Source organism: Leopardus geoffroyi, chromosome C3 (assembly GCF_018350155.1).
Source record: "Leopardus geoffroyi isolate Oge1 chromosome C3, O.geoffroyi_Oge1_pat1.0, whole genome shotgun sequence".
NCBI lineage: Eukaryota > Metazoa > Chordata > Mammalia > Carnivora > Felidae > Leopardus > Leopardus geoffroyi.
Window position 1 is genome coordinate 85,954,251 of NC_059338.1, and position 23,206 is coordinate 85,977,456.

A 23,206-nucleotide genomic window follows, 5' to 3' on the forward strand; every position below is an offset into this window, starting at 1 on the left:
AAAGCTATTTCTCAGAGTTAGGTGGGAAGTGAATTCTCACCTGAATATATGTGGAAACAACAGCACATATCACAATCACATGTTTCATATGTCTGTCCAGAACTATGACTTTAAGGGGTAGGGTCTTCAAATCAGAAGCCACCTTAAAGTTCTATAATTCCAGTATCTACCACACAGATTTCAACCTGCTGAGTTAATGAGTCAAAACCTGGATGTAAGGTCAATATTAGAAAAAGTCAAGGGGTGCCTGGGTGGCTTAGTCAGTTAAGCGACTAACTCTTAGAGATTTCAGCTCAGGTCATGATCTCATGGTCTGTGAGTTCGAGCCCAACATCAGGCAGAGCCTGCTTCAGATTCTCTCTCTCTCTCTCTCTCTCTCTCTCTGCCTCTTCAACACGTGCATGCTCTCTCTGTCTCTCAAAATAAATATATAAACTTTAAAAAAAATAAGAGAAAAAGTCAAGATTTGGGAAGAAACAAATGATAGGCAGGAATCAGTTAGCAATGTGAGCTGAAGATGTGCAGACTGGAATTAACATTCTTTTTTTAGACATTTATTTATTTATTTTTGAAAGAGAGCATGCTCAGGGGAGGGGCAGAGAGAGAATCTCAAGCAGGCTCCACAGTGTCAATGCAGAGCTTGATATGGGTCTCAAACTCATGAACCATGAGCATGTCCTGAGCCAAAACCAAGAGTCGGACACTTAACCGACTGAGCCACCCAGGCGCCCCTAGAATTCACATTCTTAAACTTACAAATTGGGACAAAATAAATAGCACAAAGGGGCAGATCCTCAGCAGAAAGGGATTGTTGGGGACATCATCTTTTCAGCGACACCTGCTACTGCTGCCCCTTCATCGCGGGCTGCTCAACTAGCCCATGTACTTCAGCTTCATCAGTATGTGAGGAGAGTGTCTGCAGCAGACATAATTCATTCACATCAGTTTGACCATGAGGTGTTTTAACATCCATGTTTTTAAAAATGGACTTGAATTTTTTTTTAATGTTTACTATTTTTGAGAGAGAGACAGCATGAGCAGGGGAAGGGCAGAGAGAGAGAGAGGGAGACACAGAATCTGGAACAGGCTCCGGGCTCTCAGCTGTCAGCAGAGAGCCTGACGCAGGGCTCAAACCCGTGAACCGTGAGATCATGACCTGAGCCGAAGTTGCACTCTTAAGTGACTGAGCCACCCAGGCGCCCTTTAAAAATGAACTTTGAATGCCCTTGTGTATATTTCCAAAAGTACCTGGAAAACCAAAAATAATAAATGACATAAAGAAGGAGAAAAAAGGGTTTGCTCATCAAGGCCAGCTTTGACAATTCTGCTTTGTCCTTTTGGGTACAACAGTGAATTCATTAGAATGTGAGGACCCATTACTGAAGTGACCCTGAACAATCGCCAAGTCAGAGTTGTGGGAAAGGAGATTCTTGTATCAAATAGGAGGTCATCCTCAAGTCTAAGATTCTTTGAGTCAGGGATTACCACTCCACACCACCCTGAAAATCACAAATGTTTTGATTCAATCTCTGTAGAAGGTACACCTTGCCAAGGGGAAAACAAAAACAAAAAACGATGATTATATATCCCACTTTATGTTGACATAATCTTTTAAAATTATTTTTTAACCGTGGCACTTTCATTCGGTTAAGCATCTGACTTCGGCCCAGGTCATGATCTCATGGTTCATGGGTTTGAGCCCCATGTTGGGCTCTGTGCTGACAGCTCAAAGCCTGGAGCCTGCTTCAGATTCTGTGTTTCCCTTTCTCTCTCTCTCTCTCTCTCTCTCTCTCTCTCTCAAAAATAAATAAACATTACAAAAAAATTTTTAACTATTTTTTAACTTATGAAATGTTGGTACTGGATCACATTCTTTATCTGCAACTCTGAAATCCAAAGAGCTCTCAAAAAAAATATATGCATGTCTACACACACATGCATGCACATAGTAACTCCCCTGGCAGCAAACTCTGATCTCACCTGAAGCCATTTGGAGTCAAAACCTGATCAGTCCAGATCGGGGGCTGTAGATGGTCCTTATTTATCTCATTTGCATGACAATTCATAAATTTTGCTGCAGAAATATTAACGTGTGCTGATCACGTAATGCTAATTGAGACCCTACTAAAGTGTTGTATACGATCTACACGCCATGTTAATTTCTTACATTTGAAAAACGCAGTATTCTGAAACAAATCCAGCCCTAAAGATTTTAGACAAGGGATTGTGGACCTCAACTTAGAACTAACTATACATACATGTAAGAATCCGTCTGGTAAGTTTGCTATAATAAGCTTTTTGAAAATGCAATTGTGAATCTCCAGGGACATAGATTGACCAGGAGTCTTATGTAAAACTACATGAAGTCAAGTTATGATGAAATTCTGCTCTTTTGGACTTTTGAGTTTCTAAGCTGTGTGGTTTGTGTGGTTTGTTTGGCCCTTTGTTTCCCATTGTGAACGTGGTTCAGCGCTGCTCGATCTGCTGATTCAAACATGGATGATATTTGTAAGCTGCTACGAAGTACAGGTTATTCCAGCCAACCAGGAGCCAAAAGACCACCCAACTATCCTGAGAGTTATTTCCGGAGAGTGCCTATCAATGAAGCCTTCATCAGTATGGTCATTGGTCGACTGAGATCTGATGATATTTACAACCAGGTGGGGATCAAATCTACCAACATCGTCGTCGTTTGAAAGATTGATTTCACTTTCCTCCTCAATTACTCCTTCCCTTCCTTATTCCTCAGAACAAAAGCACCTAAAAAAGTTCAGACTTTTTGAGGTCTACTATAGTTTGGTAGAGGAAAAAGGGATAATAATTTGGGAAGAATTTGAGATTTCAGGGAGAGGATGGGATTTGAACTATATTTGGAAAAAAGATCATTCTCTCAGCCATTCATTCAACATAGAGTTACTGAGTGTGTGTTACATGCCTGTCCACAAGCTGGGTGCTGGGAGGCCATCGCTGACAAAGACAGGTCATGGTCCCTGCCCATAATGAGCTTGTAGCTGAGAAAAGAAGACAGACAACTAAAGGAATTACCGTAAAGCAAGGTGAGTGATAGCTTAGGGGAAACACAGGGTGCCACGGAGCGTACAACAGGGGCAACAGATTGCAGCAGGTGGCGAAGGGGACGTAAGGACACTACGAGAAGGCAGCTTGAGCAGGGCCGTGAAGACCCTGTAACATTTAGAAGTTACCTCCCTTTTCTCTCCAGTATGTGTATCGCTCATGTAAGAGGGCACCAAGGAAAATTACCACGTGACTTCAATTTCCTGAAGAAAAACGTAATTGTAGGGGCACCTGACTGGCTCAGTCAATAGAGCATGTGATGCTTGACCTCAGGGTTGTGAATTCAAGTCCCCACATTGCATGTGGAGATTACCTCAAAATAAAATCTTAAAAACAAAACAAAACAAAAAAAGATACATAATTTTATGTATCGGGTATTTTTCTTACCAAAGAATTAGACCCATAACAGCCGGGTATCATTTATCACAGAGCACAGCTGCCCTACCCAGTTCTGCAAGTACCCGGTTAGTTTTCCTTATGAATATTATAAGTATCAATAAAAGAGGTTTGTGTGTGTGTTTTAAAAACAGCTCAAAATCAGAAGCCACCTGCAGATACTGGGTCTTCATTTAATTTGTTGCCATTTATTGAGAATTCGGTACCAACCAGAATCAGTTGATTTTCTTCATGAACTGTTCTCTCTCTCCTCAGAACAGTCCTGCAGAGTGGACAACGTTATCCTCATGTTGCTGTTGAGAAAAATAAGGCTTAGGGAGCTTCATAATTTTTCACAAGGTCATGTAACTAAGTATCAGAACCCGAATTTGAACTTGGGTCTATACGACTTCAGGGGCCATGCTACTTCTCACTGCCTGTCTTTACCCCTTCTGCCTCGTATGGGGTCCATCTTGTCTGTGTCTTGAGGCAGTGAGTTTCAGTTTTCTCTTGCCCCATGACCGTACTAACACAGGGCCTCGGCTGTGGTATGCTGTGTACCCACCCCACTCGCTGCCCAGCACCTGCCCCGTCCCTGGTCATGGTGGGTTGGACAGGGGCAGTCACTTGACCCAGGACGGATCGGATTCCCTGTTAGGTCATTTGGAATGGGGCCCCAGAAACATCTTCTGCACGTGGGTTTACTCATCACACGCAAAATTTGGAATTTGGGGGCAGCCCCATTCTCCCGCGTGTAAGATGAGAGGAGCAAGGGAGAAGGGGCAAACACATCAAGGGGTGGAAACGGTGAAGGCTTTGTGGCCCACAGATCCAGACCCTTCCTGTAGCCCGGCCACACTCCTGCCTGTGGGTTCCCTGCCACGTCGCTGTGTCCACCCTCGTAACAATTTCCTCCCTTTGTGTTTGTGGTCCTCGAGGTGACGCGTACTGTGTGCAGCCAGGTCACCGACCCATGTGGTGACGGAGCCCTGGGATGCACCAGCACCTGAAAGGCAGGCAGTGGAACACCCAGCAAAGCAGGGCAACAGGGGTGGCGTCTGTGAACCTTGAGAGAACTGAAGTGAGAGTGTGAAACAGAGGCTGTTGGAGCAGCGTGATTGTGAGGTGACAAGTGACTTGGAGAGATCATAGGTGATGGTGCAGGGCACGTTTCAGGGAGCTGTAGAATGAACAGGAAGTGAGAAAATGGGGACAGGGTGTGGGGTCTGTCAGTTCTGAAAGACTGTCTGTGATAGACCCAGAGGGGTGCCTGGGTGGCTCAGTCAGTTGAGCGTCCGACTTCAGCTCAGGTCATGATCGCATGGTTCGTGGGTTCAAGCCCCGTGTCAGGTCCTGTGCTGACAGCTCAGAGCCTGGAGCCTGCTTTGGATTCTGGGTCTCCCTCTGCCTCTGCCCCTCCCCAGCTTGTGCTCTGTCTCTCTGTGTCTCAAAAATAAATAAACGTTAAAAAATTTTTTTTTTAAGAGAGACCCGGAAATGGACAACTAGCAGGAGACATGGGGGTAAAACATTTTTCTTCTTGAGGCAAAGACTTCAAGTTGCAGTTGAGTCGGGCTGGAGGGAAGAGAATGCTGTGTGGTTAGCAAGAAGAATGGCCCTGGTTGTATTGTACTCTAACAAGGCCACAGTCTGAGGATTGCACGCGGGGTCCAATTCCCAGAAGGGATGGACTCTTGAGAGACTGGGACGTCCTGGAACCACATCACTTACTGGGCACGTGTATCAGTTCACAGGTCACCAACAGCTGCCTCTTCAGGGTGTTGTCTCTGTGTTGCAGGTCTCCGCATATCCTTTGCCAGAACACCGCAGCACGGCCCTGGCCACTCAGGCCGCCATGCTGTACGTGACCCTCTACTTTGAACCTGCCATTCTTCACACGCATCAAGCGAAAATGAGAGAGATTGTGGACAAGTACTTTCCAGACAACTGGGCAAGTATCACCATTAGTCTTTTTGTCCTCTGGAATAATCCTGTTAGGGAGCCAACTCTGCGTTCTTTTGGCCTTTAGCCCAGAGATCAGAATGTTGTAAACGAGACATTAAGTCACATTGGCGAAACTACTCTAAGTGTGTGGAGAATCTTCTGAATCATGACATGAGGGAGTAAGTCAGTAAAACTTGGTGAAGAGCCCATGGGTTTGTTTTTTCTCTCTTAAATGGATACTCTCAAGGTAAAACCCTATATTGAAATGTTCTCGCTTTAGCTGCTGAATTGTAACTGTTTCACATGCAGTGAAACATACTTTCTACTCTTCCATTTTATGAATCTAAGCTTGCAAAATTAATCTGTTACTTTACGAATAGGAGTGTTACTTTACGATAATCATGATGGGAAATTTTAATATACCTCTTTCTGTACATAATCCTGCTCTCCCAAAAATACACGATAGATGTTCCGTGTGTATTTGAAAGGATACATATACAAGTTGGGTAACATTAGATCACAAAGTTAAGAAAGCTTTAAAAAACGATGTTATTCTACAGACTGTATTCTCTTACTGTAACTCAAATTAGAAACCAACACTTAAAAGATATTTTTAAATGTTTAGAAAAAACTAACCTTTGTGTTCAGGAGGAAATCACAATATAAATGAAGAAATATCAAAACACTACAAAGCGAAGCGTACGAGAATGACTAAAAACTGTTCTTGAAGGTAAATGTTGGTGCGCCTGGGTGGCTCAGTCTGTTAAGCGTACGACTTGAGCTCACGTCATGATCTCGTGGTTTGTGGGTTTGAGCCCCACATCAGGCTCTGTGCTGACAGCTCAGAACCTGGAGCCCACTTCAGATTCTGCGTCTCCCTCTCTCTCTGCCCCTTCTCCCATTTGCACTCTGTCTCTCTCTCTCAAAAATAAACGTTTAACAAAAAACTAAAAGATCAATACCACAAAGGCTGGTTTTTTGAAGAGTAATATAAAGATATTTTGCAACGCTGATCAGAGAGGGAGAAGGCAAGTTTAAATATGTGAAGATTGAAAAAGCAGACCCGACATAGAATAAAGAAGTTTTGAAGTTATCAGAAGACCTATGAACAACTTTATGCCGATATATTGGAAGACTCTGAAGAAATGGAAAATTCTCTCAAAAATACAACGACTAGATCTGATTCGAGAAGAAAAGGGAAGCATGACAAGCCCAGTGACTGTTGAAGAAATGGAGCTGGGGATCCGCCTCCCTGCTCAGCCACTCCCACCAAAAAGAGCACCCCAGGGACCGCAGGATTTCACAGCAACCCTGAGCAAAGCTTCAAGGGACAAATAATCGCAATTTTATACAGACTCAAGTGGGTGGGTGAGGAACCCCAAAAGGAACGCTTTGTTTCCTTTACTCGAAGGATTCTCAAGTGAACTGGGGAGCCCTAGGGGTCCCCAAGGCTCATTCAAGGGGTCAGTGAGGTAGAAACAGAGTGAAGTGCTCTGTGCCTTGCCCCGTCCCCCTTTGCCAAGTCCACACGGCACTCCCAGGGGCCCAGAGGCAGGCGGCGCGGGAGACCCACTGCGGAATCCGGATCCAAGCCTGGCTGTCTTCCGTCAGGCCAGACGCTGCAGAGACTGGAAGAAGCTGAAAGGCGATGCCACGCGTCTCACAAAACGTTTTGGGAAAGCCTTTAGTCTGATTTTTTTTTTTTTTAATTAAAAACAGTTTTCTGTTAGCATGTAATGGGTGTACTGTTACTTGAAGTGAATTAATAAGTATTTTTTGAAAGGTCTCGATTGTGATGTGTAATAGGATAAGTATCAATAGACGGAACCCCATTTGAAAAAAACACAAAAAGTCCTTGGGAGTTTTCAGTAACTTTGAGTTGCGTAAAAGCTGAGGTGAAAATGTTTGAGAACGCCACTGTTCAGTCAGTCTGCTTTTCTGTCAACCCTGATTTAGTCATTTTCCCATAAATGGCTTTTGTAGCCCTTGTTCCAAAGTGCTCCTAAGAAAGATTGCTTACCTATATCTTTGGCAAATCGGGGTTTTTCATTGCAGTGGAATTTGAACCAGAGGGAGTGGGCAGTGTTTTCTGTAACTTTGCCTCCAGACGAGTAGGTATTTAACACACTGGATGAATGTGTCCTCTTTCAGGTAATTAGTATTTACATGGGGATCACAGTCAATCTAGCAGATGCTTGGGATCCTTACAAAGCTGCAAAAACTGCTTTAAACAATACTCTGGACCTTTCGAACGTCAGAGAACAGGTAGGCGCTGGCCAACGGAGAAGGATTCTGTCGCAGCTACAAGCCTGCTTTATGGCGTGGGAAATGAGTAGAGTTTCCAAGGAATTTGGAAAATGTCCACATAGACATTTTAGTGCAGTGACGAATGAAAGGTGAATTTTGCGCATCCTACTAAGATAGGTAATGATAGATTTTGTAACTTATGTGGTATATGTAAAGGGGAGGCTTGGGTCTTAAGATCCAGCGTCCTAAGACAAATCGGTATGTCACATGGCCCCAGCTGATTTTGTTTATTCTTGTCGATGTGGATGGAATGGCTCTCATGGGTAGCTGGAATTTTAATGTTTTCATTGGTAGGATGCCTGTTGAGGATGGTAACTGAGCATACACAATAGGTCCTGTCACTGTAATTTCTATTTATGTTTTAAATTTATTTATTTATTTTATTTTAATTTAATTAAATTAATTTATTTGTTTAATTTTAATTTTAATTTATTGGTGCAAGAAGGTGTTTTTATTAAAGCACGGGGACAGGACCTATAAGCAGAAAGAGCTGCCCCATCACTGTAATTTAAATTTATCATTTCTGATGTATGAAACCAGCAAGAAGACTGAAGACCTTCCTCTCCTTAAAGTGTAAATGCTTACAGTCTATCTCTTTGTTAAGAGCACAAGGCAGGAGGAAATTCTTAAGTAAACAGAGCCATAAAAATCTTTTTTTGGGCAGTATCCTTGACATTTCTAAGTTATCTTCCTCAGCCTGGCTGTCTGAGTTCTTGAGTTTCCGGGGCAGATAGAACGACATTGAGTCCAAGAACTTCAGCATGTTTTATTCAAGTAAATTACATTCCATAAATAATGCATAAAATAATTTCAACTTCATGTCTCCTGGAAATATATTAGAGAAAGTGATGCTTACTGGCATCAGAGCATTAATTTTTTCATTACTATAATTAGTTTCCAAAATTGCCTTTTCTCTCTGGTGCCATTTTAAGAAGGTTTCAAAATTGTCTGATGAAACACCTTGTGGTAGTTTTAAACTAACCTGATGAGGTTAATGATGTTTAACATGTAACTCTTGCTTCAGAGAAAGTAGAATGACCCAAATCCCCAAAGGCTGGTTTGAAAATTCACTGGATTGAAAAATACACTGAGGTGTATTTTTGTTGTGCTCTCGTCTGCCTGTAGAAGCCTCTTCTCCTGGATATTTCTGCCCTGCCTCCTTTGTCAAGAATCATGGGAAGAATAGACAGTTGAGCCTATGTTTCTTTTCTATCCAAGTTGAGAACAGAAGGGGCCCTGGGAACCACTGGATACAGTTCTTTAGTTGACATTTGAAGAAACCAGGAGGGAGAGGTTAACCCCAAAGTCAAACCAATATCTAATCATAGCTAGAGGTAGGAGGTAGGATTCTCTTGGTTCTGAGTCCAATGCTCTTTTCAAAAGTGTCCAACGGGGCGTCTGGGTGGCTCAGTTAAGTGTCTGACTTCGGCTCAGGTCATGATCTCACGGTTTGTGAGTTCAAGCCCCGCATCGGGCTCTGTGCTGATGGCTCAGAGCCTGGAGTCTGCCTCGGATTCTGTGTCTCCCTCTCTCTCTGCCCCTCCCCCCTTACTCTCTGTCTCTTTCTCCTAAAAAAATAAACATTAAGAAAAAAATGTCCATTACCAACTATGGTCCACATGTTTTTCACCTCCTGTAGAAATGTTATTACTTGTCAATGGGTTCATCTGTATGGGATTCATTTTCTAGGAAAGTAATTTTCTCTTTTTGAAAATGTAATTCAGGCTTTTTCTTTTTCAAAGTCAAGCAGATACGCCACCGTCAGTGAAAGAGTGCATACTCAAGTGCAACAATTTCTGAAAGAAGGGTATTTAAGGGAAGAGATGGTTCTGGACAATATCCCAAGGCTCCTGAACTGCCTGAGAGACTGTAACGTGGCCATCCGATGGCTGATGCTTCACACAGCAGACTCAGGTAATGGGCGAAAGGTGTGCCCATCTGTATGGCTCCACTTAAAGGCTTTCAGAACTAAGATATGCCCCGTGGTGCAAAAATTGCTTAGCCTTTGGATGAGAATCAAGTGGCTTTTTAAGTGAGTCGTTTTTGTGTCTACTTGGACAAGTCAACAGCCCACCTGAGTAGGCCCCTTTGTCAGGTTTGATTATCCGGAATTATCCCAGTAGGTCCAGTATCATCACGAGGGTCCTTAAATCGGGAAAAGGGAGGCAGAAGAGTCAAAACTAGAGAGGTGGTATCATGAAAAAGCCTCAACAGACCATTCCTGGCTTTAAAGATGGGAGGGGCTACAAGCCGTGGATTATGGTGGCCTCTAGATCCTGAAAAAGATAAGGAAACAGGATTTCCCCAGAGCCTCCAGAAGGAGCCTGCAGAAGGAGCATAGGCCTGCTGCCTCCTTGATTTTAGCCCAGTGACACCCATTTCAGATTTCTCCTCTCTGGAGCTGTAGGAGAATACATTTGTGTCCTTTTAAGCCATTACGTTTGTGGTAATTTGTTACAGCAGGAAACTAATTGAAGAGCCAAGCCAGTAAATAAGAGCCAGATGTGTAAAACAGACACTTAGTGGGATTTCGTCCAGAGCAGGAGAGAAATGTTGCTTGGGGTAGTGGGTGAAGGTGGCTAGGGAAGGCTCCATACAGGAGGCAGGAAGGATTCTGAAGTAAAAAGTTCTAGACTGGAGAAATGATGGAGAAATGATGTACGATTTTGGAAGTACAAGAAACCATGGGCCCACAGAGTTGATAAACAGGCTGAACCTGAGTGCCTCATAAAGGTAGATCAGGTCTAACCTTTTCTGGCCCACAGTCCTCTTGGAGACGCTATTGGCCGTCAAGTTCAGTTGCTTCACAGGTTGTATGAAATGCCTTCACAGGGTCTGTGAGCCTATGACTTAAGAAGCTCCCGATTTAATGAAAAAACAAGTAGGTTGGACTAACCTGAGCTTGTTCAGAGCTGACACAGTTCCTCGTACTCAGTGAAGGCTGGATCAGTGTTAGTTAACCAGTGGCTTCCCCCACCCAGAGCTGCGTGCCCTTCCCGCTAAGCATGGCTGTCATCCAGCGGCCCCGTGAAGCCTCCTGCTTTTTGTTTTTCATCAACAAACTTTGCTTGAGAGCCACCGTGAGACGGGTACTGCCTTCAGCGTGTTCTTTCAGATAAGGCAGTATCTCAAAGTAAACTGTCCACTCCAGATTATTCTGCAGCCTCCCCTGGTAACACAGAGCCCGTCTCGCAGCTCTTCCAGGCAAGATGTTCTTTCCTCTAGCTTCCATCTGGTCCCACTTCCTGTGGGTGCTAGGCAGCGAAAACAGCAGGGGGACGTCTTCATCCTTTGTATCTTTGGAAATATGTGGAGTTTCTCCTCAGCTTTCTCTCTTCATCCTGGAAATCTCTTTCTCGAAAAATGCTGCTTTCCAGTTTTTGGTTTGGTTTTGTTTGGTTTTTTTTTTCATTTGGCTCCTTTGCCTCGATCCCTCTCCAGTTTACGTTCGCTCACAGCATGAGCACCGTGGCCGAGGTTTAATCGTCCAATGGATCTGGTGTTGGTTAGTCGCGTTTAGTCAGTCCATAAACTCCAGTTCTAATTTGAGGATTTTACCATACTGACTCAGTGTATAATCTTTACCAAAGTCTTCCATTCTCAAGCACATGAACAACTCAGGCCCTCGCTTTATCGTATCATAAAACCAACTGTGGTTTTCCAGTGACTCAGCCTCCTCCTCACCTTCCCTGTGAGCCAGGAGTCTCCTGGATTTGGACCCTTCCAGGGATAACCTCGTCTTGCCAGTGGTCTGTGCACTTACCTTCAGCCACGTCTGTTTCCCATTTTTGTGCCTGGCAATTGTCTGACCTGATTGCACAAGGTCACGATTTACCAGAAACAAGTGATTTACCTGATTGTGAGTCATGCGTGGGAAAGATAAGTGCTTATTTAGTTTCTGTGGTGTTCGGGTCATGATGTGCAGGAAGGAGCGCATATATTCTTTACATTCCCTCCTGTTGGCCTCCTGGAGGCACTTCCCCCAGGCTTTGGAACCCTGTTCTGCAGCTTGCTTTTTCTCATTCAACGACATATCATGGGTGACATTCCACGTCAGAGCCAACTGTCGTGTTCAAAAGTTCGGTTGTACTTAACTTCATGGCGTAGATCTACTGTAATTGATTTTGTCACGCATTATTGATTCTCATCTTGCTTATTACTTTTTTAAATGCTCCAAATGAGTGAAAATGGAGGCACGTTTTTAATAATTCATCTTAGATTTCATATTTTCTGCACAGTGAATAAATTGGGAACTCTTTTCTTCCTGTTTCTAGCTTATGACCCAAACAACAAACGCCTTCGTCAAATCAAGGACCAGATTCTAACAGACTCTAGATACAATCCCAAGATCCTCTTTCAATTGCTGTTGGACACTGCACAATTTGAGTTTATACTCAAAGAGGTAAAGATCTTTAATGAGTAATCACCAACATCTTAGTTTTTCCGTGCTTAAAAATATTTTTAAAGGGTTGAGATTCAATAACGAGTCATAGTCTTTGATTCAGGCTACAGATTCTAGCAGTCTGAGATCGTTCTTATACTAAAAGGACAGGATTAAACATTTAACAGGCATTTAATGCCTACTGCCATTGGGGATACAGTGATGGGGAAAATTGCACAGGACCATGGAGGTGACAGTCTAGTGAGGAATGTGGACATTAATCAGAGAATCGCACTAATGAAAACGTAAATACAAACTGAGATACGTGCTCTAAGGGAAAGGAACATTGTTCTCTGAGTACCTAAAATCCCTGAGAAGAGAAGCAGGAGCTTCTGAAGGGACCTGAAGAAGGAACCTGTCGGAGTTAGCTAAGACAAAGGTCGGGAGCATTCTGGAGACCATTGCAGAGAGAGGACAGAATATGCCCGAGTCCTCTTGGGTAGGGAACAGCATGACCAGTTCAAGGACCAGAAAGAACAGTTGGCTAGAGGGGAGAGAATGAGATAAAAGTGATATGAGATGAGGTCGAAAGGTGGGCATGTAGGCCTTGTAGGATTTCAGTCTTCATCTGCAAAGCCATGAGAACCTGTTAGGGCTTTTAAGTAGGGTGGACGATTTGTGTTTAATCAAGGTCCACTCAAGGATTTTAAGGATTTTGAGCTCCCTGAAGGAAATTCTAAGGTTGATTGGTCTTATGCCTAAAAGAGCCTCTGTGGGCATAATAAAAATGGTTGATACCCAGGAGTGCCTAGGTTCTATAACCAGTAGCCTTGGCGGTTCGGATCAGGTGGGCCAGGAGCTAGCCATGGACGTTAAGGCCCATTCCAAACTGATATTCTCCTTGCCTCAGTCTGGTTAGTGGTCTGCCGGTTTTTTCTTTTATCTTCTAGGTGTGCGAGGACACTGTGTTCCCCCGTTCAGTAGCTAAGGAAAAGTACATGCTGATTATTAACATCATGCACATGCATGTGTTGAGTGTTATTCAGCAACCCGTCTCGGTATAATTTTGTAAGATCAGAGAAACGCTACCCCTTTTTGATCTCTTTAAGAATGTTCATGTTTTCCCTCTCAATAGCAAGTCATTATTGAATACCTGCTCTGTTCCCAGCTAGGTGCTGGGAATTCAAAAATGAACAAGGCATGTCCCTCCCATCCAGGAACTCTCAGTACAGTGGGGAAGAGAGACAGATTAAGCCAAAATGAGAGACCAAGAAAGATCCAAGAACAGGAACCAGGCATCTTATTTGTTGGTCAAAGCAAACTTCAGAGGCAAGTGAGAGTCACCCCAAGGAATCTGTACTCCATCCAGTTAGGATCCTGAAGCAGGACGCCAGTCACCCAAGAGTTCTTAGCTCAATATTGTTGTGTGGGAATCAGGACAGATCTGGGTCATCTGCCCGACCACGCCTGCATTTCTAATCGTTAATCTTTTTCTGGAATCTGTTGGAATAGAATGGGCAGCTTCCTTCTGTCTGTTCTATTGGAGAGAAAAGAAGACCAACTCATTAAAGATCTTCAAAAGAGAAGGATCTGGTAGAAAGATAAAAATAACTACCCAATACAAATTGAGCAAAACAAAGATATATTTAATGTCTGACATTTCAGCTCGGTTCTTTAACCTTTATCTCTATCTCTCCCACCTCCCATCCCAACCCTTTTTCTAGAATCACCTTCTGATTCTCTTAGAAACACACTAATTAGACCTGTGTTTCTTCTAATCTTTTGATGAAGGCGCATCTCTTAACTTGAGAACCATCCCCTATCCCAAATTCCATCTTACCAGATATGAAACCTGTGAGGTCAACCTGGGAATGAGTGTCTGAAGGGTTTCAAGCTATTAAGTCTGTAATGAAGGCCTCACAGTGTTATTTTTGTCACTGCTGCTTTGTGAAATGGCATTGATCGGTCCTAGGCATTCAAAAAGACAGGATGGACTCTATAAATAATTCCTACTGTTCCTCACCCTGCCTGATTACTAAGATTCCTCTTTCTCTGGCCCCACAAAATTCCACCAGTCTTTATCCTTTCATCTACAATGAAGTCTTCATCTTTTAACATTCAGTTCGATGCTAAGGAATGAAGAATTTCTTAAGAGAAAAATCAGTATATTCTCATATTTACCTCTTAGGATCCCAGTGAAATAAATCCCTGTAGTTTTGCGACACACTTTAAATAGGTTTTTAAAATTTGTTTCAGCGGGGGAAGAAAAGCAAAACCTTGAGTTATACCATTTCCTCCTCTGCTCAACTCTTTACAGGCCTTTAATTTTATGAAGGAGTGAATTAATAAACAGACTTACTGTGTGATCCAAAAGAAAAGATTTTTGTGGGTAATTTAATTCATTATCCACTCATCAGACAAGGATCATGCTCAGCCTTCCCTGACCTATTTTAAATAGATGCAACCATAGAAATTATTACTTGCAAAGGACTTTCGAGCAGTGGCCACCAAATTTAATTTCACATTAAAAATGCTGGTTCCTGGGTCTACCCGAGACCTTTTGAACCAGAATCTTCATGGGGGAGCTTGAGAATCCCAACACTTTAAAGCCATCCAGATGATGAGACGATGCTTATGTGCAGTTGGTCTGAAAACCAATGCAGTGGTCTAGCTTTGCCCCTCAATTTGTACAAAGTAGTGCAGTTTAAGAGATGACGTCAGGGGTAATGTTACTTTTAGATACATATTTTTATAATAAATTGGGTTTCACTCAGGGCTTTCTTTGTAAACTGCCTTATTTGGATTTCCTCTTAAGTAAGTAAATCTCTTCTGTCTCTTTCAACAGATGTTCAAGCAAATGCTTTCAGAAAAGCAAGCCAAATGGGAGCATTACAAGAAGGAGGGCTCAGAGCGGATGACGGAGCTTGCTGATGTCTTTTCGGGAGTGAAACCCCTAACCCGTGTGGAGAAAAATGGTAATTGCTAAAGAGGAAATATCATTGTGTTTGAAATGTACACACGAATTCTTGGAAACACACAAAGTAAAAACTCAACCACTTTGTCATCATTGTATGCTAGGACATTGCTGATGAATGTCTAAAGCCTAGTCTTAGCTGCCTCTAGCTTTGGGCTCCTTTTGGCAATGTTCATATCTTCTCTGGACTTGGGGCTTCTTATTTTTGAAGTATGAGGTTAGGCTACAGGGGTTATTATACTCTGGTTCATAGTCCGTAGGTCCATAATTCATCCCCCAGCCTCACCATAGTGTGTCAGTTTATGTGCATTTGCAGGGAGGAAGAGAAGGACCTATAACTGTCCTGATCATCTCAGGATACTTCACTCAAGAATAGTACTAACTACTGGGGCACCTGGGTGCCTCAGTTGGTTAAGCACCTAACTCTTGATTTTAGCTCAGGTCGTGATCTCACGGTTCGTGAGTTTGAGCCCCTCATTGGGCTCCATGCTGGTGGTGTGGAGCCTGTTTGAGATTCTCTCTTTCCCTCTCTGCCCCTCCCCAGCTTGTGCTTTCTCTCTGTCTCTCTCTCCAAAATAAAATAAATGAACATTAAAAAAAAAAAGAATATTACTAACTACTAACATAGGGGTGCCCGAGTAACTCAGTCAGTTGAGTGTCCGACTCTTGATTTCGGCTCAAGTCATGGTCATGATTCATGAGATTGGAGCCCTGCACTGACAACATGAAGCCTGCCTGAGATTCTCTTTCTCCCCCTCTCTCTTCCCCTCCTGCATGTGCACACATATTCTCTCTCTCTCAAAAATAAATAAACATTGAAATAAACAAATAAAATCTTTAATAAAAGAATATTAGTAACTGCTAACATAGATGGTATCCAGGAATCTTGTCTTCTCATGTTTTCTGCTTTTTTTTTTTCCCCTCATGTGCCTGCCATCTAGTGGCAGAAGAGGGGACATGCAGACTTTTTGAAACAACATAGCTCAAGCCTTAACGTTAATCATATTAATCCTGCTTCTTTTAGGAAATTTTATCTGTGGGAAAATCATGGTATCACTTAAAATTTTTATATAGATAGAAACCCTTCAAAGTGCCCCTGAATGACCATTCTGGGTTTTAAGACGAGAAGCTATTTTTTTAATGCTTAATGTTTTAACTATGAAATTCATTTCTGATAAAAGTTAATTATACAGTAGAATTTCTCAAAGGTATAGCTTTTTGTTTGAAAAAATTACTCTTTTAATCAGTATGATCTTGTAATTACTATATTTGGCTTTTGTTGATGTATTTGATGTCGAATGGTTAGCCTAAAATATATTTCTGAATTACTTTATTATTCCTAGTAGGAAAAGTTGGTGTGTTTTTAATAATGTGATATAAATTAGCAACACGTTTTGCAGGTCACTACATTTTGTCCGAAAAACAAGGAACCACCTGTAACAGTCTAACCAGCTTAATTTTTGAGAATCAGGCACATTCGTCTCTGTTCTAGTCTCTTTTAGGTTCTTATAAATCCCAACATCAAAAAAAAAGAAAACCCCACCATCACTTTAAAGGTCATTCAAAACAGCATCTGGTACTTTTTTTTGGCTATATAGCATATTTTAGCTTAGGAAATGCTTCCACAAATATTTCTCGTTTGAGCCTTACAGCCTTATGAGGTAGACATCTTTATTCTTGTTCCACATGTAAAGAAATCAAAGCTATAAAATGTAATCACTTGCTGATGGTAACAACGGTTCAGAGCCTGGATTGAACTCGTCACCTCAGACTCTGAATGCTGTGCTTGTTCTGCTACTCTATAGCTGTCCCTCAGTCCTACCAAAAAAAAAAAAAAAAAAAAAATCTTTAAAATTACAACCAGTGTTCGTCATGCCAAATCGTGAAATAACTTAGATTATAAGTCTGTAAGTGCTTTTATTAAAGTGAAGTCATCCCATTGATAAAACAAACAAACAAACAAAAATGTTAGGGAATCAGCTTGATGAGATCGAATGAGCACTGCCTTTGAATCTGGCCAGACAGTTGAGAAAAGCCTGGTGCTGCTGTTTAGTGACTGTGTGACCCTGCCTGGGCTCCTTAACGTCTCTGGGCATCAGCTTCCTTATCTGAGAAATGCCTTCCAATTCCTGCCCCCATAGATTGTTGTAAAGATTCAGTGAGAAAAGCTCAGACCTTTGCCGGCCACCTTGAGGGTCCTCAGGGCATATTAATGACCCTTTCTCTGCTGTGTGAAACTGGTCTGTGAGTGCAAATGGCACCCCTCAGTTGTTCTGACGTCCCCTCAACTCACCACACGTTCTTCACACTCCTGACATGTTGCTCCTTGTTCTCCCAAGGCGTGCCATTGTTATTTTTGTCATGAAGCTTCTGCCCACATCTGTCCCTTCACCTCGTGACAAACTATCCCTCTGCCCCTCTCTGCCTTTTTCAGATCTTTTACTCACCCTCGATTCTCCAGGAAACTGTTCCCGGTAACTTCCTGTCACAATCTTTCAGTTCCTTCCCCACTCCTTCCCACTCCAGTGACCACCTTTGCACACTGGGGTTCACACCACAGACTCAGGCCTTTACACCTTTTCTTCCGGGTGTTAGACTGAGCTACTTAAGTAGAAAGTTTCCTCTCCCCTAGGTCACATACCCAAGGCGTTTTGGTAGTTCCTGTTTGGAGAATCCCAAGGGCAATGTCAGGTACTGAGGGAAAGGTCTGTGAATAAGAGCTAGATTTGTGAAGGATTGTGGAATAAAATTCAAAGCCACAGCTACCACAGTTCTGGGATTTCAGCAGTCTCTCCTTGTTTCTGTGTTAATAGAAAACCTTCAAGCTTGGTTCAGGGAGATCTCGAAACAAATACTGTCTTTAAATTATGATGATTCAACGGCTGCGGGCAGAAAAACTGTGCAACTAATACAAGCTTTGGAGGAGGTAAGAAAACTTTGTAAGCGACAGTTCATGGGGCACCTGGCTGGAGGAGCGTGGGACTCTTGATCTCAGAGTCATGAGTTCTCACCCCCCATGGGGTGAAGAGATTACTTACATAACTAAAACTAGTAAATAAATAAATACATAAATACATAAATAAATAACAATTCTTGGATCATGAATCATACTTGTGGATCGACCCAGAAGATCTGGTCCTGGAAATACAGCTAAGAGAATATTTCATCAGAGCAAAAAAAAAAAAAAAAGCAAAATATGCTCATTGTGGTATTATATCCAGTGTCCTAAAATTGGGAAATAATGCAGTGACCAGTGTGAAAAGAATGCTAACAAAAATGATATCTCAACTTGCAGAAACATAATTATATTTAATAATTATGAACACAACGTGGAAACATTGGGAGATTGTGGAAAGGCAATAAAAGCAAAATCTGTATTTTTTTTGTGTTTTGTTTTGTTGTTAACATAATTTACTGTCAAACTGTCTAACATATGATGCGTAAAGTGTGCTCTTGGTTTTTGGGGTAGATTCCCGTGGCTCATCGCTTACGTACAACACCCAGTGCTCATCCCAACAAGTAGGCACCATTTTTAGGTTGGGAGAGAGTTTGGGGAGAGAAAAACTACAAAGGAATGCGCAACAATGACCACAGTTGTATAATGATCATATGCTTATATGTGATGTTTTCTCTTCTGGAAAAAAAATAGTTTGTTTTTTATCTACTCAGATATTATCTACTCAGATTGAAAAAAGAAGGATTATACTTCCCGACTCTTAAAATTTTAATTGTATGCTTAAGTAGGTTTAAACTAGCTTTAAACTAGGTTTTTAAACTAGGTTTAAAATGGAAAATAAACGCATGAGAACAATAACCATAAACTATTGAAAACATTGTCCATACTTATCTGGAACCCTGTCCAGATGGGATAATTATATATCTTTAGAAATATAATGAATGCTTTCTTTGGCATCCTTTCTTTTATTTTTAAGTAATATCTACACCCAAACATGGAACTAGAACCCACAACCCCAAGATCAAGAGTCTAATGCTCTCTGGCCTGAGCCAGCCAGGTAGCCCCGGCATACTTTCTTATAGGCTTTTATTACTTTTGATAGGTTTTATGATCCCTATGAATGGCAATACAAAACAGTACTCCACTATGAACTTGTCGGTTTCCTTAGCCATTCCAAACAGTTGCCCACTGGTACCATTCCTATTTTGGTTGTTTTCTGGATCTTCTAGTCTACATTACAACTACAAACAACTTTGTGAATCTCAGATGCTTTTTATCATTTGGGCTATTTATTTTGACCATGGCCCAGGCACCTTGAATTGCATACATTAAAATCTCAGGATGAGGTGCCTGGGTGGTTCAGTCAGTTAAGCGTCCAACTTTGGCTCAGGTCACGATCTCATAGTCTGTGAGTTCGAGCCCCACATTGGGCTGCGTGCTGACAGGTCGGAGCCTGGAGCCTGCTTCGGATTCTGTGTCTCCCTCTCTCTCTGTGCCTCCCCTGCTCATGCTCTGTCTCTCTCTCTCTCAAAAATAAATTTAAAAAATGTTAAAGAAAACAGTAAAAACACTTCAGGACACAGGGGAGTCATTCTTTTGTTTTAAGGAGTACAACAAAAGAACTTAATGTACAAGTGCCAACACCCTGGTATAATGTGACTTACTCTGTTTTAGCAATCCTGCAAATCTTCAAAATTAAGAGGATTTTCTAATATGCTTTTATCAGCACTCACATGGAAGATAGAAGCACCCACTCATTATGTCATCTATGTACAGAAAAAAAAAAGAGCAGAACATTTTCTAATCCTAGAAACCTGTGCATTACATTATGACTTGGCTTATACATTTCTAGGGTTATCGTTTGAAATAGAAATTTTGCCAGGAAATTCTTAGTGCATGACATGCCTTTTTGAAATGTTTTCAGGGAAAAATGAACACCACAGAAGCCATTCGGAATTTTTTAATTAAATGTATTTATGTAACACAGGTTCAAGAATTTCACCAGTTGGAATCAAATCTGCAAGTATGTCAGTTTCTTGCTGACACTCGCAAGTTTCTTCACCAGATGATCCGAACCATTAACATTAAAGAGGAGGTCCTGATCACAATGCAGATCGTTGGGGACCTTTCTTTTGCTTGGCAATTAATTGACAGGTAATGTGGCCAGCCTACCATTTCCCCTGGATGAAGGCCACTGCGGATGTCTCCTTACCATTTCTCTCTCTTCACAGTTTCACATCTATCATGCAAGAAAGCATAAGGGTAAGCCCGTCCATGGTCACCAAACTGAGAGCTACATTCTTGAAGGTAAGCAGAGAACAGTTAGGTCATGTTCTTAGTCACTAGGGAAGAATTGGTCTTCGTTACTACCTCATGCCTAAATTCAGCCCGAGATTTCATTCTTTTAGAAAGTTAGGTAATTTGGGACACCTGGGTGGCTCAGTCAGTTGGGCGTCCGACTTCGGCTCAGGTCATGATCTCACGGTTCGTGGGTTCGAGCCCCACATCGGGCTCTGTGCTGACAACTCAGAGCCTGGAGCCTGCTTCGGATTCTGTGTCTCCCTCAATCTCTGCCCCTCCCCCATTCATGCTCTGTCTGTCTCTGTCTCAAAAATAAATAAAAACGTTAAAAAAAAATTAAAAAAAAAAAAAAAATAAACTGAGAATTGTTAGCAGTTTTTCCATGAGAGCAAAGTTTGAAAAGATGCCACGCATATTGGAAGTTTCAATTAATACAAGTTGGGTGTCTTACAGAAAGAAGGTAGTGTTTACATTAAAAAATACGTTTTTTCAAGTTTTACCAGTATGCTAAAAATGTGGGTCCTTTTTTCCCTAGATGTGAAGTAAGTCCTTTTACTTACTCATTTAAAAAAAACTCTTGTTGAGCCTCTGCTACAAGCTAGGATCCCCTCCAAAGGTTAGGGAACAGTGGTGGACAACACAAGTATAGCTGTGCTCCCAAGATAATTCCAGATCGAGATAAATGAACAAAAATTTACTCAGCGTCTTTTGACAGTTACCTCATGTATCAGTTCTGAGATGCACTTTCTTTCGTATTTAAAAATCTCTCTAGGGGCGCCTGGGTGGCGTAGTCGGTTAAGCGTCCGACTTCAGCCAGGTCACGATCTCGCGGTCCGTGAGTTCGAGCCCTGCGTCAGGCTCTGGGCTGATGGCTCAGAGCCTGGAGCCTGTTTCCGATTCTGTGTCTCCCTCTCTCTCTGCCCCTCCCCCGTTCATGCTCTGTCTCTCTCTGTCCCAAAAATAAACGTTGAAAAAAAAAAAATCTCTCTAATTGGGGATGGGTTTTATAACTGACAGCACATCATAGTTCACCATAAGCGTGTTCGCTTCTTTCCGAGTGGTACAGAAAATAATGGTACTTCTTCCATGCTGTGACCTCTCACATTGGAATGAGTACAGTCAGCCATCAGTCACAGTGTCTGATTTCCATAGAAGAGTAGCTGCCTTCTGGAACACAGTGGCTCTCAAACTTGAGGGGCATCAGAATCACCTGGGGTGGGGGGGCATCTGAGGGGCTCAGTCAGTTAAGTGTCTGACTTCCACTCAGGTCATGATCTCGCTGTTCATGATTTCGAGCCCCGAGTCAGGCTCTGTGCCGACATCTCAGAGCCTGGATCCTGCTTCAGATTCTATGTCTCCCTCTCTCTCTGCCCCTTCCCTGCTTGTGCTTGCGCTCCCTCTCTCTCTCTCTCTCGCTCTCTCTCTCTCTCTCTCAAAAGTAAATAAGCATAAAAAAAAAAAAATTGGCATCTGTAACGAGTCCCGGCTGATGCTGATGCTGATGCTGCTGGTCTGGGGACCACAATTTGAGAACCACTACCAAAGCAGATGACTGTCGTTTTTTTAGAAAGTGTATCATTGTCAGAAACTATTAATGACTTTGATGAGTCAGTGGTTGTTGCATTACCTTGGGTAAAGCCCCAGAGCTTTGTTGTATGTTACTATTTCTGGAAAGAGATTTCTAGGACTTCTGGAAATGGAGAAACACATGTACCTACTTTTCTTGCAGCTTGCCTCTGCCCTCGATCTTCCCCTTCTTCGTATTAATCAAGCAAATAGTCCTGACCTTCTCAGTGTGTCTCAATATTACTCTGGTGAATTGGTGTCCTATGTGAGAAAGGTAAGAAATGCATCAAGGTGACATTTATTTTATTGGCAAACTGACTGCTCTTCTAAATACAAAGAGGATGCTTGGGGCCCTATGAAAAGTATACCTGTGTTCCTTTCCCTTATTCTTAACTTGATTCCAGAAACTTGCAATACCTGAAAATAAACTTACTCTTACTGGTATTGTGGATATGCAGATGTGTTTTTACTTTCAGAGAACTTTTGCATCTGTTTTTAAGTGCTGGTGGTATTAACTCCCATTCTGTGCTTAACAGAAACTGAGGAATAGAGATTATATTGGCTTCTTTAAAGTCACAGAGCTAGTTGGTAAAAGAACCAGATCTAGATCCAGCACATCCTAGTTGGAGCTGTAAGTTTTCCCAGGAACTTTGGTCCTCGTTTTAGTAACTTACGGTGCAGCGTGGAGCCAGACAGACCTGGATGCAAAATTTCGCTGTGTCACCTGCTGACTGCGCTACAGCCACGTTACTTAACATCTCCGAACCTCAGTCTTTTACAAGTTTATAATGTGGAAAAGATACATCTTTTTGCTGCACGTGTATGGGGATTAGCTGCGTATCTTGTGAGCAATTAACATTTGAAAGAATGTAGCCATGGGCCTGAGAGCAGATATTAAAGTACCTCCTTACGTCCCTTTCTGTAGACAAATGCCTGTGTGTACAAGGTGGTGCTGTCTTAACTGCCATCCTGGCATTTATCAGCTAAGAAAAATAAAAGACATATCCAACTGTTTTTCTTCTTTTCTCTTTCACTAAAGGTTTTGCAGATCATTCCAGAAAGCATGTTTACTTCTCTTCTAAAGATCATAAAGCTTCAGACCCATGATATCATTGAAGTGCCAACCCGCCTGGACAAAGACAAACTGAGGGACTATGCTCAGCTTGGCCCACGATACGAGGTGGCGTGTCCCTTTAACCTCTGCCTTTTGATGATTTAAAACCCAAACCATGATGTGTCACGGGTCTGTGTCGCCTGCCATATCCCTAGGAGCACCAGACCAATTATGATTTGTCTTTTCCTACTCTCCTGTGATACCTTCATTCGT

General features: G+C 42.3%; 1 protein-coding gene across 2 annotated transcripts in view; it reads left to right on the top strand.

Annotated features, from left to right (window-relative positions):
• The window catches only part of WASHC5 (WASH complex subunit 5), a 62,376-nt gene that overhangs the window by 8,945 nt on the left and 30,225 nt on the right, over nucleotides 1-23,206 (top strand). For both annotated transcript variants that reach the window (XM_045453698.1, XM_045453699.1), the window contains 11 exons: nucleotides 2,471-2,660; nucleotides 5,249-5,401; nucleotides 7,546-7,659; nucleotides 9,444-9,615; nucleotides 11,976-12,103; nucleotides 14,928-15,057; nucleotides 17,870-17,982; nucleotides 20,000-20,166; nucleotides 20,244-20,319; nucleotides 22,043-22,153; nucleotides 22,919-23,059. In XM_045453698.1, the coding sequence (XP_045309654.1) occupies nucleotides 2,471-2,660; nucleotides 5,249-5,401; nucleotides 7,546-7,659; nucleotides 9,444-9,615; nucleotides 11,976-12,103; nucleotides 14,928-15,057; nucleotides 17,870-17,982; nucleotides 20,000-20,166; nucleotides 20,244-20,319; nucleotides 22,043-22,153; nucleotides 22,919-23,059 (1,495 nt within the window). The remainder of the gene's footprint in view (nucleotides 1-2,470; nucleotides 2,661-5,248; nucleotides 5,402-7,545; nucleotides 7,660-9,443; nucleotides 9,616-11,975; nucleotides 12,104-14,927; nucleotides 15,058-17,869; nucleotides 17,983-19,999; nucleotides 20,167-20,243; nucleotides 20,320-22,042; nucleotides 22,154-22,918; nucleotides 23,060-23,206) is intronic.